The 15,201-nt window shown below is 37.3% G+C and overlaps 2 protein-coding genes across 2 annotated transcripts in view; both read right to left on the reverse strand.

The window, feature by feature from the left end:
• LOC123782525 (uncharacterized) overlaps positions 1–15,201 on the reverse strand; it is a 382,057-nt gene that overhangs the window by 223,094 nt on the left and 143,762 nt on the right. The gene's annotated exons all lie outside the window — the stretch shown is intronic.
• LOC123782556 (olfactory receptor OR51C1-like) lies at positions 3,262–4,507 on the reverse strand. The gene has a single exon (XM_045782802.2). It carries the CDS (start codon positions 4,239–4,241, stop codon positions 3,297–3,299), a length of 945 nt encoding a protein of 314 aa, XP_045638758.1. The 5' UTR covers positions 4,242–4,507; the 3' UTR covers positions 3,262–3,296.

The raw sequence follows: 15,201 nt of genomic DNA on the forward strand, positions 1-15,201 counted from the left end.
TTGAATTCACAGGAAAACACAGCTAAGAAGGAGTAAAAAGTGTTGCCTGTAAGATTAAAAGAGAAAAAAGTATACTTAGGTATTTTTCTATGAATTATATCACTTTATAAAGAAAGAAATATACTTTAAATAAATTTTATTAGTGTACATATAACCATTGCATGCAAAATGATATGTAATTTCTTATTAAAGCATAAGTCAATATTGTTGTTTTTCTAAAAATATTCTCTAATACATTTATGTTTTTAAAATTAAAAAATATGGCTTCCCAATTTACATTTCCATAAACAGTGCCTGGGGGGTCCCTTGTCTCCACATCCTCAGGAACACTTGTTGCATCTTGTTTTTTGATTTTAGCCATTCTACCAGGTATGAGGTGATATCTCATTATGGTTTCGATTTGCATTTCTCTGATGATGAGTGATGGTGAGCATCTTTTAATGTGTCTGTTGGCCATCTGGTTGTCTTCTTTGGAAAAATATCTATTCAGGTCCCCCACACATTTCTTAATCAGATTGTTTGGAAAATAGTATTGAGGTTCCTCAAAAAGTTAAAAATAGAAATAACATGATCCAATAACTCCATTATTGGGTATCTACCCAGAGAAAATGAAAACACTAACTCAAAAAGATATATGCACCCCTATGTTTATTGCAGCATTATTTATAATAGCCAACATATGGAAGCAGCCCAAGTGTCCATCAATAAATGAATGAATAAGGAAAATGTGGTATGTACACACACACACATGTGCGTGCGTGCATGCACACATGCACACACACACTAGAATATTACACAGCCTTAAAAAAGGATGAGGTCATGCCATTTGAGACAACATGGATGGACCTAGAGGGTTTTCTGTTAAGTGAAATAAGTCAGACTGAGAAAGACAAATACCGTATGATTCCACTCATAAATGGAATTTAAAAAAAGACATGAGTAAACAAACGAAAAGCAGAATCAGACCTATAAATGCGGAGAACAAACTGATGGTTGGCAGAGGGGAGGGGGCGTGGGGAGTTGGAAGAATGGGTGAAGGGGAAGGGTAGATACAGACTTCCCGTTATGGAATGAGTTAAGTCATAGGAATAAAAGGCACCGCATAAGGAATACTGTTAATGATACTGTAATACCAATGTAACAGGACAGATGGTAGCTATACTTGTGAACATAGCATAATGTGTAAACTTGTCAAATCACTAAGTTGTACACCTGAAACTAATGTAACATTGTGTGTCAACTATACTCAAAGAAAAAAAATATATATGGTTCCTCACCTTCAAAGTTCTCCATTTTCAAAACTTTTCCTGAGAATCCATAAATTTGAATATCTTATGTTTACACTTTCACTGCTTAGAATTGAATGTGTATTATATCTCCTCTGTTAAACAGTAAATTTCCAGGAGCTGTATTTTTCTCCTCAGGCTAACATTTTCCTGAATTGCTGATATTCCCTTTAATTCAGGTTCTTCTTAGGAAAGAGAGAAATCACTATCCATGATTCCTCTTAGTATCTGCTTCAATGTTTTATCCAGTCTCATTCAAAAGAAACAACTGGCTAAACATTACTTCAATTTAGATATGTTTAGTCAGATTGTTACTCCTTAAAAATAGAGACTATGCTTTCATTTTTCACTTTTTCAACACCAGTACTCCCATAGTGTTCGCCAAATGGTAATGCCCAAATTATGTAAGAAGAATATTTGCGAAGTTATGTAAAAATCAAGTTAATTCAATAAGCATGTATTAAATTAGCTATTATTAAGTACTATACTGGGTCTGTGCATGATATATCAATCCCAAAGCACACTGGCTATTTTCAAAAAGTTTTAAGTCAGTCAGGAAAGATGGACCTGATTGCCTATAAGACAATGATTTATTAATGGCACCTAAAGAAGGAAAAAAGCAACTAGAAGGGGAAAAAGCAGGTGAATATTTCAGTCATAGACAGCAAAATGATCAAAGACAAAGGGCAAGGAATTTATTGTGTTTTTTCAAAAGAGAAACATTCCAGGGGAATGTTACTCTAACATGCACGATAACCTGTAGGTAGCCTGTTAAAATGCAAACTCCTGGTCTCCACCTAAAGCGTTTCTGACTTAGCTCCAGGGTGGGGTTGAGGATATTAAGTGGTTCTGATGCGCTGGTTTTGGACCAGAGTCAGTACAAAACAGAAGGTGGATGTCATATTACACATCAGCAGTGTAGAAGACAGATTATGAAGACCCATGGTAATGAGGATGCACTGGAAGATGAAGAACAAAAAAATTGTGTTCTGAAGTGGTGTTAAATGGAAATCGATTATTTCATTATCTGAAAAATTTTCAAAGCTCATTGTTGAGCATTTATAAGCTGCAGGAAGGTATTAAGAAAATATAAACAAGCCAATCTCCAAATATCAAAAAAGAAGCAGTCTGACATTTGGAATATGTCTACTCATAATTTCACAATGCATACGTGTGAGTGGGCATGTGCGTACATGAGTGTGTATATTCAAATGAAATATATATACAAACAATGATATGTTCCCTCTAGACTAATCTATCTTTTCTCTTAACAATATATCATTTATATCTGTATCAGTATTTAGCTTGCTGCATGATACTTCATATTTTATTTAACCAATACCCTTAAGCAATTGTTTAAGAAGTTTCCAAATTTTCTTTGCAATGAATAATGATATCTTGAACATCATAATACATCTTTGCCCACTTTCCCCCATTAGATACATATTTTGAAGCACAAATCATTGGATATTACATAATTAACTTTTAATACATTTATAAAAGGGACCTGAATAACTTTTAAGAATGAGGAAAGTATGCTTTTCATTTGATTTCTTCTTGTTTTTTATACTAATTCATGTTCTGTAGTCATGAATAGTCTATTTGGGGAAATAATAATCATTACCAATACATGGTAAGAATTACTGTAACTTAGGCTTTCCTACTGATGTAAATGATAACAGACATCCCTTGAATTGCTACACCTTAGAGGTTCTAAGACTATTTAATCTGTAAAGTCAATTTACAATTTAAATATACATTTGTCCACTTTCTAGACATATTTTCACTGTGGTCCTATTCTGTGCAGCTGAAGCATTGGTAACAAGGCTAAAGGTACACTAGACAGAGTCCCTACTTCAAAAAATCCACAGTCTAGAACTTCGGTAAACAACAAGTTTTTACATCATCAGAATAGAATGAAAGCTCTTATAAACAGACTTTTTCAATTCCAATAAATAGCCAAATATGAGTCAGAGAGACTATGGAAAGAAAAGATATAATGAAAAATGCCTAAATGAGCTTCAAAGAGAATATTTTGAGCATAGCTTTGCGAATTTGCTTGGTCTTCACACTGTAGATTACGGGATTCATCACAGGAGGGATAAGCAGATAAACATTGGCAATGAGAGTATGCACAAGGGGAGGGGCATGCTTCCCAAATCTGTGCACCAGTGACAGGCTGATCATGGGGATGTAGAAGATGGCAACAGCATTTATGTGTGAAACACAAGTACCGAAGGCCTTTTTCCGCTCCTCTGGGGAGGCAATGCTGAGCACAGAGTGGATGATCAGAACATAGGAGAGGAGGATCAAGACAGAGTCTATGCCAGCAGTAGAGATGACAATGGCCAAACCAAATGCACTGTTGATCTTGGTGTCTGTACATGAAAGCTTCATCACATCAGGGTGGAAACAATATGAATGGTGCAGAACATGGCTACGGCAGAAGGACAGACGCTTTAGAAGTAGGAGTAAAGGCACTAGAGGCATTGTCCCCCTAATAACAATGGCAAAGCCCACTTTGATGATCCTTGAATTGGTTAAGATTGTAGCATACCTCAGTGGGTTACAGATGGCAATGAAGCGGTCAAAGGCCATTGCCAGGAGTACTGAGGACTCCATGAATGTGAAACCATGGATAAAGAACATCTGGCCAATGCAGGCATCAAAACTGATTTCTCGAGCATTGAACCAGAAAATACACAGCATGGTGACCAATGTGGAAAGGCACAGCCCTAGGTCTGTGAAGGACAGCATGCAGAGGAAATAGTACATGGGCTCATGGAGGCTCGACTCAGTGAGGATGACAAACAAGATCATGCCATTCCCAGAGATGGCAATGGCATAGAGACAACAAAAAGGGATGGAGAGCCAGGCATGGTAAGTTTCAAAACCAGGGATGCCAGTAAGAAAGAAGACTGCAGGGTGGAAAATGCTCTGATTGAAGGATGGCATGATGAATGAAGACAGCAGATTTCCCTGGAGGAAAGGACCATATCCTGTAAAGTAGGCAAGAAAGACATTTTCACTCTCTTCTACATATCCTACAATTTAGGATTGCTAGTGAGCCTTGTCTTGTCTTCCCATGGAAGTGCATACCCAGTTATCCTTTTCCTAGATTTAGAATTGATCTTGCATGAACTAGGAAAAGAGACAGAACATTAAATTGTAGGAGGACACCTGGGTTTTAGTGAGAGAAACATGTTATATCTAGGCGTCAGTATATTTCTATATATATGTGTGTGTATATATATATATATATATATATATATATATATATAGAGAGAGAGAGAGAGAGAGAGAGAGAGAGAGAGGTTAGAGTAGATAATGGTAATATATTTTCCAGTTCTATGATTCCATGTACAACATGGAGAGACAGGACATTTCTGTGCAACCCTGTGACAAAACAAAAGGCAATTCATCCTGTTTTTCTTCACTTCTCAGTTGCCCTTAAAAAGTCCACTAAGACTTATAAGTCCTTAGGCACCCAAAGAAAATAGGATCATAAAGATAATATTAAATATTTTCTAGAAAAATATCACTGATTAAATTAATGCACAACAGCTATTAATGAAAACGAACTACTATAGAAGAACAAATTCAGTCTGGCAAATAGACTACAATGGGTGACAGTTGATAAAATTATTTCATTATACAGGTAGTAGCCATGAATCTGGTGCTGTTTAAGGGAAATTCTCCCTGAAGAAATATGGCCCAAAGTTAACCTTACAAGAACAAAGGAACTAATTGCAAGCTAACAGGTAATAATTGGGGCAGAATTACCTGATTAAGATTCTTAATATTCCATTATTGCAAAGGGATAAGGAAATGCGTGGAAGGTTTGGGGGTGTGGTCCCTCAGAAACCCTAATGAGTCTGGATTCATCTCCATTCAAATGACGGATGATGACTATGAACCATCTCCTGTCGGAGGATATGAGCGTGTGGTCACCCAGATCAAGACATCTGCAGGATCAAAGAAGTTCCTCTATACTGATTCTTGTCCTAAGTTTCCGACACCTTATTTTTATCTACAAAAATAATGCTTGATTTTTAAGATAGGTGCTCCTCTTTTATTCATTCATGTATGTATTCGCTCAACAAATATTTAAATATCTACAAAATGTCAGTGTGTGCAGTGGACAGAATTATAATTAGACCTGGTACTCCAGAAGGTCTGTTCATAACTCTGGGAAAGAACATATCTAAGTGTAAGTCAACCTGGTGAGTTTCATTCTAACCGTTATATGAACAGGCACTGGCTTTGGCCAGAGTGGGAATAATTCATTACATGAGATGTGACGAAGACAGCATCTGAAGAGAAGAAAAGAGAAAAATGTTCAATAGAGGAAGCCTCTTAAGAACTCAAACACACACACAAAATAATGATGTACTATATGTTTGCTAATTGAACATAATAATAATAATAATAAAAGAAAATTTGAATTGAGGGGCAATGTATAACAAAACAAGATCCATGAGTTTTGTTTCAATGCCTGCACCTCAGTTGGAAGACAAACCTGACTTTTTCACCTGTGACTTACAAGCAAGAATTGGAATATGCACTTACCTTTGCTTTCCCAACAAAGGGACTCCTGACTTGATAATAAGGCTTACAAGTTTTCTAACTGATGGCTAGAAAGTCACAGGAGCAGTGAAAAGGAGGTCAGAGGAAAGAGCCCTGGAGAATAGCAGTATTTTCAAAAAAGACAGAAGCAGCACCTAGTGATGAGACTGCAGAGGCGTGGCACGAAGGTGAAAATAACCCCCAGGAAAGAAAACACAAGGCTCTCATCAGTTTTTCTCAGACCTCTCATCTCAGAGCCAGGAAAAGTGCCTGACACAACGGTTTCTAAGAGTATCTGTTCAGTGAATGAATTCATTGTATCCAGTAATAGTAATAGACCCTAGACGCTTAATATCAGGCATATATTTTGACTCCTGACAGACAGCCCCTTCAAATTATGAATAAATTCATAACCATATTGGCATATTTTAAAATAGGAGATCAGCTAACATTTTTCTGATTAATCTAGTATTCATCCTTGGTACTACGACTTTGCTCGAAGACAGACCTGGTGATAAAAATACATTTTTCTATGTGAAGTTGTAAGGACCTTTAAATCATATCCTCTTTATTTTGAATATAAGAAAGCAGGCTCTCAAGTTAATGCTCTTTTTATTATAGTTAAATAAAGTAAGAAGTATCTAAACTAGCCTTCTGTGTAATAACAATAGTGATAATGTATTAAATGCCTACTATGTAATGAACAATTTACTTCATTGTATCTCTTTCTCTGAATCCTCTTTCTACTGATTTGCATGCTTCTAATAGTCTCTTTTTTCAAAGGGAAACAGAGTAGGGCTATTCTAATGCAGGGAACTCCATTAGTAAAGCTTGTGGGAAAAGAATAGCTTTTTTTTTCTTTTTAATTCTATGAATATTAACCCCCCTTGGGTCTTCTTTCACTGAAACTAATGAGCAAGTATTAAATAACTATTCACGGAAAGATATATTTAAATGTCTCTTTCTCCCCAATGGAGAATTCTTCCAAGACAAGACAAGGGCTTGTATGACTTACACATTCTTATAACCAGACTACCAAGAACATACAGACTGCCCGCCCCCACTACAAAGCTTTGTATCCATCACTATCACAACACGCACTAGGTCTTATGAGCTCCTTTTCACAGATGAGAAAAACTGAAGCTAAGATTAGAAAACCGAGGCTCAGAGGAATCATGTACTTTCTCACATTTATCCAACATGACAATGGCAAATCCAAGAATTAAACTCTGTTCTCTCTGACTTCAAATTCCATGCTTTGTCACTACTTATTTAAAAGGAATTTTTTTATTAGTAATATTTTTTATTATATTATGTTAGTCACCATACAGTACATCCCTAGTTTTTGATGTAAAGTTCCATGATTCATTACTTGCATATAACACCCAGTGCATCATGCAATAAAAAATAAATAAGTAAATAAAAATAAAAATAAAAATAAAAGGAATTTAATTTTTAAAATATGTTGAATGAATGAACACATGCTCATAACTTCATGACTTTAATGTATATCTTATTACATTATTTTTAAATTGATATAATACATGAATATATATAATATATGAAATTGTTTAATATGTACTACCAAGTTCACCAATTTTCTCTGACCTGTTGGTTTCATAAACTATCTGAAGACAGTACCATCCCTGATGTATTCAGAAAAGATTTCAATGCACTAAAACACTGACCTCATGCAAAGAAGAAATCTTAAGTCTGGAAAGGAAGGTCATTTGCTCCTATGCCCTGTTCTTTAAAGAGTCATCCCAGGCAGTAGCAGACAGTCTTTTAAAGCCAGAGAGAGAGAGAGATATCTCAACCTCACAAACTTATGGGCAGAAAGATCCTTCTGTCCTAAGGCTAGGGAAACACTCCCTGATCAGTCCCGTCCCCTTAAACCATTGCCAAGGGAGTTCTCTTCGGCTAAGAAAACTCAGAGAATACTCAGGTATCAGCTCTCAGAAAAGCAGCCTTTATAAGGGGCCCAGAAGCTGCCTGGTAAGAGCCACATTTTCCCAAGTGAAAATCAAATTCCTAGGAGGGAACTCTATACACCTGTGTTCCATTAACCCTTTGTGCCCTGAAAAACAGGCCATAAAGGGCAATTTCTTTGCAGTCTAGCTTCACTCTTACTGCGACAAAGAAAAGTCCTGGAGATTCCAGGAGTCCAGTTCTCATTCAAGAGCTTTCTGACCCCTGAACAGCTTGCTATAAAGTCAAAGCTTTGCACAGGCTAAAAGTAAGAGAGAAGCACCATTTAATGGATCACCCATGAGTTTGCTCACCAGGCTTTTGCCAGTGTCACAGAAATCATAAGACATTGAACCAGGTAGCAAAGGAGTTGCTGAATAACTCTATTCACTGAGGCTAGTGCAATAGGATTTAGTTCAGAGTCCATGACTGTTCCTGGGCATTCTGAGTATCTTGGGAGTATGGCTAACTTGTACATAGGCATACAAAATGATAACTTAAAAGAAAGTGATCCAGCAAACAAGCATATGAGAAGAGGCCCCGCATCACATGTCTTCAGGGTAATGCAAATTAAAACAATAATGACTTTCCAATGGCCAAAATCCGGAACACTGACAACACCGCCAACTCCTGGCAAGGAAGTAGAGCAACAAGAGCTCGCATTCATTGCTAGTGGAAATACAAAATGGTACAGACACCTTAGAAGACAGTTTGGCAGTTTCTTGTAAAAGTAAACATATTCTTACCATACAATCCAGCAACTGCATTCCTTATATCCCCAAAGAAGTTGAAAACATATCTACACAAAAAATGCACATGGATATTTATAGTAGCTTTTATTCATAATTGTCAGAATTTGGGAGCAACCAAGATGTCTTTGAGTAGATGTGTCTAAATAAAGTATGATATATCCACAAAATGGAATACTGTCAGTGCTAAAAAGAAATTAGCTACTAAGCCATGAAAAGTCACGACGGAACCCTAAATACATATTAAGTGAAAGAAGCCAGTTAGAAAAGACAACATACTGTATAATTCCAACTATGTAACGTTCTGGAAAAGGCAAACTATGCAGACAGTAAAAAGATCAGTGGCTTGCCTGGGGCTGGGGAAGAGTGAGGAATTAGTAGGAGGTGCACTATAAGGATTTTTAGGGCAGTGAAACTACTCCATATGATACTATAATGGTGAATACATGGTCGTTATAAATTTGTCCAAACCCATGGAATGCACAATACCAAGAGTGAACCCTAATACAAACTATGGGCTTCAAGTGATAATGATGTGTCAGTGAAGGTTCATCAATTGTAAGTAATAAACCACGCTGGTGGGGGAGGCTATGGATCTGTGGGCACAGGAGATATAGGGGAAATCTCTGTCCCTTCCACTCAATTTGCTGTGAACCTAAACTTCTCTAAAGAACTGGATGTTATACACAACTGATAAATTATTGAACACTGCCCCTGAAACTAATGATGTACTATACATTGGCTAATTGAATTTAAATAAAAATTTTTTAAAAAGAATAGTCTATTAAAAAAAATAAAAAGAAGCAACTAAGAAAGAATACAAAACTTTGTGAGTCCCTTGTATATCCCTTGCAATCTTACAAAGGCACTAGGCTGCTCTGATAATGGGTCTAAAACTGACACTAACACGTTCACCTCTGTGGTAGAGACATTAACCATGTTTGGCAGACAGCTTCTGTTAAAACTGTGGATACTCATAAGTGGCCTTCAACCTTTGGCCATTAATACAGCCTTAGACAATTAGTGGCAAATTGAGAGGGCTGGTAGTTTCAAGAACAGCAACTAATTAAACATGCTTCTTGGCATAAAAAGCTATGCCAAGAGGACATTGCCTTGCAAAGGTCTGCTATATGGAAAGAAAGAATGAGACTTTATTGTCATTAGCATTGCCACAGAGGCCTTAATTATCCTGTTTAATTTTTTTTTCTTCTGTCACAAGATTCTAGATCCCCAGGAAAGTCTGGGAAGACACAGTTCTTTCCAGGAGTTAATCCAAAACCTGATAAAATATGCTATCCGTTTAGGTATCTTCGGGACTAATAGAAACAGTCTTCCCACAGAAAGCACTTCAACAGGTGGGGCAGACCTTTCCGCAGCCCTGGATAAGTTTGCCATGAAATGACTGAGACTCAGTGGGGGAAAAACGCACAATTCAAACAGATATTCCCAAGATACAGAAGCAAAGGGGGATACCCAGGCTATTACAGGGATATGTATGTGAAAACCTTGCTGGCCATGCTAAGGATTCCAATCTAAAGAGCACTGCACTGGTCCATGAACGAGGCTTCAGGAGATGGTATATTGTTAGGAGAACCTCTGGTTCTTTTCCAGGGCAAACTGAGGGATTTAAACCATTCAACAGCCCAAGTTTAATGATTAGCGGATACACAAACAAAGGACATAATGGCCAGTGTTCATTCTGTTGATAGAGTATCTCTTCTAATTGGCCTCTCCCGGGGCTTGAATATTTTGAATACCTTCTCTGCATTCACCTATCCATTTAGACTTGACAGACCTTGGTTAAAATCAAAGTATTTAAAACCAGATAGCCAGGCTCCAAAGCTCAGCTCTGTCACCAAAAGTGTGACCTCGGGTCAATTATGTACCACTTCACTTCCATTTCTTCATTTTTACGTGGGGAAAATAATTATATCCGCTTCATAGATTTACTTATTGTAATAAACAAAGTGACCCAATATCAATCCAAAGAAAAAGCACAGTACACTTTGTACTCACTCATAACAGGCTATTAACAACTGTGAATATTTATTGTCATTGCTTGCCATTACAATTATTTCTTCATTAATATAGCAATCTTAATAAATTATTGTTTAGTGACTGATACGTGCCAGATACTATGCTCCAGATACCAAGAGAAGGTGTAGTCTCTACCCTCAAGGAGTTCGCATTTCTGACAGGTAAGACAGCCACCATAGTAAAACAGATCTGATTAGGACATCACCCTGCTTCCAATCTTTTGGCTTTTCAGTTCCCTAAGGAATCTGGCTTTCCAGGCCTTTTGGCTCTAACCTGAAAGCACTGTCTTTCCACTCTCTCTGCTTCAACCCTGTTGAATTTATCTTCAACTCCCTAAACAAAGCCCGCCTTTGCTCACCTCTGAGCTTGTTGTCCAAGGCACTATTAAGCTGTTTACCGATTCCTAAGTTCTGCATCAAATATAATTCAAAAAAGACTTTATTTTTTATTAACATAAAGTTTATATTTATATTAAAATTAAAATACCTTGTTTTAAGATTTTATGATTTCAAAATTAAAGATAAATTAACGGAAGCTGAATATTGTGAAGTGTTTTGTTTTCCTTTGTTGTTGTTTTGTTTTGTGTCTGTGTTTGTTTTTTTAGCTCTCTTCCATTATAGTTCCCCAATATTATGTTCAGTCTGCCTATGGGATAAAACACCACAGCTGTTGACCATGCCCGCAACATCTCCCTAACCTTCTATCATCTCCTGACGCTACCCTCTATGCTACTATTCTCATCCCTAGCTGCCTTCAGGAAGTCCTTCTTATTTCCTTAGATCTCACTTTAGCAATTGTAATTGGTGAGCCTCCCTTGACCGTACGGTGCAAGTTCTCAACATCCATGTGATCTACATCGGTGCTTCTCAAACTCGAATGTCACATAAGTCCCTTAGGTATCTTGCAAAAATGCAGATTATGACTCTGTACATCTGATATTCTGCATTTCTCACAAGCTTCCAGGCGATGCCAATACTATTGGTTCTTTAGTAACAGAAATCTCTTATTAATTTTCCTCCTTTAGAGTAACCATAACACAGTATTGTAATTTCCCACATACTTATTGTATCCTCCACCAAACTCTGTAGCATCTGGGGCGATAGCCATTGTGTTCACTGTTATACCCTCAAATCTTACTCAATAACAGACATATGGTATCCATACAATATTTTTGTAATGATAAATGAATGCATGAAGAACGCTGATGGAAGCATGTACAAGACATGATGAAAGCAGAGAGGAAAGAGATAAATAGGAATAATAGGAATAGCCAAAAGAAGATGATAGAGAGAGGAAAGGAAGAGCTACATTTCTTTACCCACTAAAATTGAATGGTCAATGTTGGCCGAATCAAGAGGGTAGAACTACTGATAATTCAACATGACTGAATCCAGCAGAAGAGAATGAGACTTTCACCAGACCCTGGAGGGCCAGTAAAAGTTGTAGGAACTTAATATTTTTTGTAAAGAGTAGATAGTTTCTAAACACAAGTACTGATGCAGTAACCAGTTTTTGTTGTTATTGTTATTTTTTGCTTGCTTTTAGGTTTGCTTCTACAATTTGGGTATATGAACCCTAGATTATCGCATTTGCCTCTGGCCTCTTGCTTCTGAAACAGACTATTTTAGAAACTACACTGTTTACTGCCTTAGAAAACTCTCAGTCCTGAATTCTGTTTTCCCATTTCCTGATTCAGGATAACCATCCACATCAGCTGCTCCATGTGTGAATTTTAAAATCATATCCTTTGACTAGAGAAAATACTTTACTTATTTCCATGCCATTGAGAAATTTTGTTACCTACATTTTTTACTACTGTGGATAATACTGCAATAAATGTTACTCTATATAAAAAGTGGCCTGTATCTCTGGATTAATTTCTAGAAATAGAATATAATGGACTTTTTAAGCCAACAATATACTGGAAAATATACTTCCAGAAAGTTCATACCAATACTATAAAACAGTGCTTAGTCCACAATAACACAGCAACGTAACACTGTGTATTATAAGTTTCTTAAAAATTTGCTAATTTGGGGGCACCTGGGTGGCACAGTCGATTAAGCATCTGCCTTCGGCTTAGGTCATGATCCCAGAGTCCTGGGATCAGGCCCTTGTCGGGCTCCCTCTCAGTGAGGAGTCTGCTTCTTCCTCTCACTCTCCCTCTGTGCTCTCTCTCTCTCAAATAAATAAAATCTTTAAAAAATTTGCTAATTTGACAGGCAAGGATATTTTATTGTTCACTGTAGTAAAATATTGACATTCAATAAATAACATTTATTGCAAGTCCCTAATGGCACATTTTTTCTTGTTTCTAATTCTGTTCTTCCTGTTTGGGTTAACAAGTTTGGAAAACATTAATATAAAGTCCACTGATGTCACAGACTGCGGAATGTTTCCCAGGTTCAATAGTATGGATATTGACAGACTGATAATGGCATATTCCTGTTGCTAAGTGATTTTATTGAGGGGCATTTTGCTCAGACTTTCAGAAGGTTGAATTGAATTACCAGCTACTGTTCTGCTGGGCTGGCATGAGAGTAGGGCAGTGAGAAGGACCAGACTTTGAGAGTATGAGTACAATGTGTGCCAGTGCTCCACCACTATGCACACCTGTTCCATGCGCGTGCACCAAGCTCTGGCTCAGAGAATACTAAAATATTATAACTCTAGTGCTGTGAGAAAAAGTAACATTCTTTTGACCAGGGGATAAATAAACATAATCCCCAAGAAGTTTCTGAGACTAATGGGAATGTGGTCACTGCCCTGGAATTTGCCCAGACTAGTAGAGAAAATGTTTCCAACGGTCTCAAGAAGTTCACCATGAGAAGATATAACAGCCCAACCTTCATATGCAAAATATAAGCATACACAGGTGACAGCGTGTTAACATCCAGGCTAGCACATAAGCATGCATACATGCTTGTGCTAGAACAATTTGAATTGGAATTACTGGTAGATGAATGGTCATGTGAAGATTCTCTAGAGAATGAGTTTTAAAACCTAAAAGGGTCTGCAATAGCCCAAGCTTTAAATAGTGGTTGTGACACTTATTAACGGAGAGACCTAAGTAAGTTACTTAAATTCTCTAATCCTTGGTAATGCTATAAATCAAATAAGGGTTTCTTCCATCAAATGTATTACTTACTGTTGTGTAGGTCAGAAGACTGGTATGAATCTCACTGAGCTAAAATCAAGGCAGCAACAGGGCTGCATTATTTTCTAGAGGGCATAAGGGAGAACAATACCATTGCCTTTTCTCCTTCTAGAGACTGCCCACATTCCTTGGCTCATGATCTCCCTCCCTCTGCCATCTTCAGAGGTAGCAGTGGTGGATCAAGTCCTTCCCAGGCTGCCACTTCTCTGGTTCTCCACTTTTAAGGACTCGTGTGATTAGAATGAACCCACCCGGATGATTCAGGATAATCTTATCTCAAGGTCTTCAAGGTCAATCACATCTGCAAAATCCCTTCTGCCGTGTAAAGGTAACATATTCACCGGTTCCAGGCATTAGGACGTGCACATCTATGGGGGCACTATTTTCTTTACCAAAAACACTTCATAGTATCTTGGGCACAAAATGCATGACAAAGTGTTGTTGTTACATCATAAAGAATAAAGTATTTCAGGCCAAGATATTTTCTGTGGTGAAACAGATTGGGTGGTAGGGAGAGATAAGGAGGGAAGCAGGGAGAATAGTTAGGAAACTACTGAAATTTTCCAAGTGAGAGATAATGTTGGCTTCGAAAAAGGAGGCATTTTTGGAGGTGATGAAGAATGATTACATTCTAGTTATAGTTTCAAAGATATTGGGATCGGCAGGCTTATTTGCAGAGTGTAAGAGACAGAAATCAAGGGTAGACTTCAAGACTCATATGCTCTAGAGTGGTCCAGAAATGGTGGGAGCATCTGAGAATCTAAAGGGACTGTAAGTAGAGAAGATGGGCCGTATCTAGCAATCTGTGGGAACTCTATTTACTAAAGACTAGAGGGAGCAATTTTCACATTTTTTTCAGATTGCATCGCTGGCCAGATCCATCACCCACATACTCAAAGTACTCAAAAGTACAATGTAGGAGACTCAAAATTTAAACATAAGTGGGGAGAATCCCAAATTATTGTTGTTACCTTCCTTCCAGTTAGTGGGCTGGGGCTCAAACAGAAAATAGGTTAAATTATGAAAAAAGTAAATAAAAATGTATTTTCTGCACACCTAATTGTAGACTGAGATTTTTACCTATAATATTCTCCAAGTACTTGGCTCATGCCTCTAAGAGAACATTATCATTGATTATCAGTATTGGTAATTATCAGTTAACTGTGTGTTTCTAAACTAAACTAAGAGACCATGGACAGTAAGAACTGTGTTGTATTCCCTCCCCCTTTTTTTTAATCTCCGGCACTTAGCATGATGTTTGGAATATAGGATAACCTTATGCAATATTTACTGGATGTATGTATAGATGAATAAATTTTGTTTTTTCCTAGTTATAAGAGACAGGCTGCTAAGAAGCACAGGTAGGCTAATGAAACAGGACTGCCATGAATAGTAATAGATGCTAACAAGTTACCTAGTAGAATGTGTTTTACACACA

This window comes from Ursus americanus, chromosome 16 (assembly GCF_024610735.1).
Source record: "Ursus americanus isolate L20-20 chromosome 16, mUrsAme1.1.p, whole genome shotgun sequence".
Lineage (NCBI taxonomy): Eukaryota > Metazoa > Chordata > Mammalia > Carnivora > Ursidae > Ursus > Ursus americanus.

Bases quoted from the DNA above. Each gene is read 5' to 3' on its own strand.
- LOC123782556 (XM_045782802.2), bottom strand. From the start codon at position 4,241: ATGCCATCCTTCAATCAGAGCATTTTCCACCCTGCAGTCTTCTTTCTT.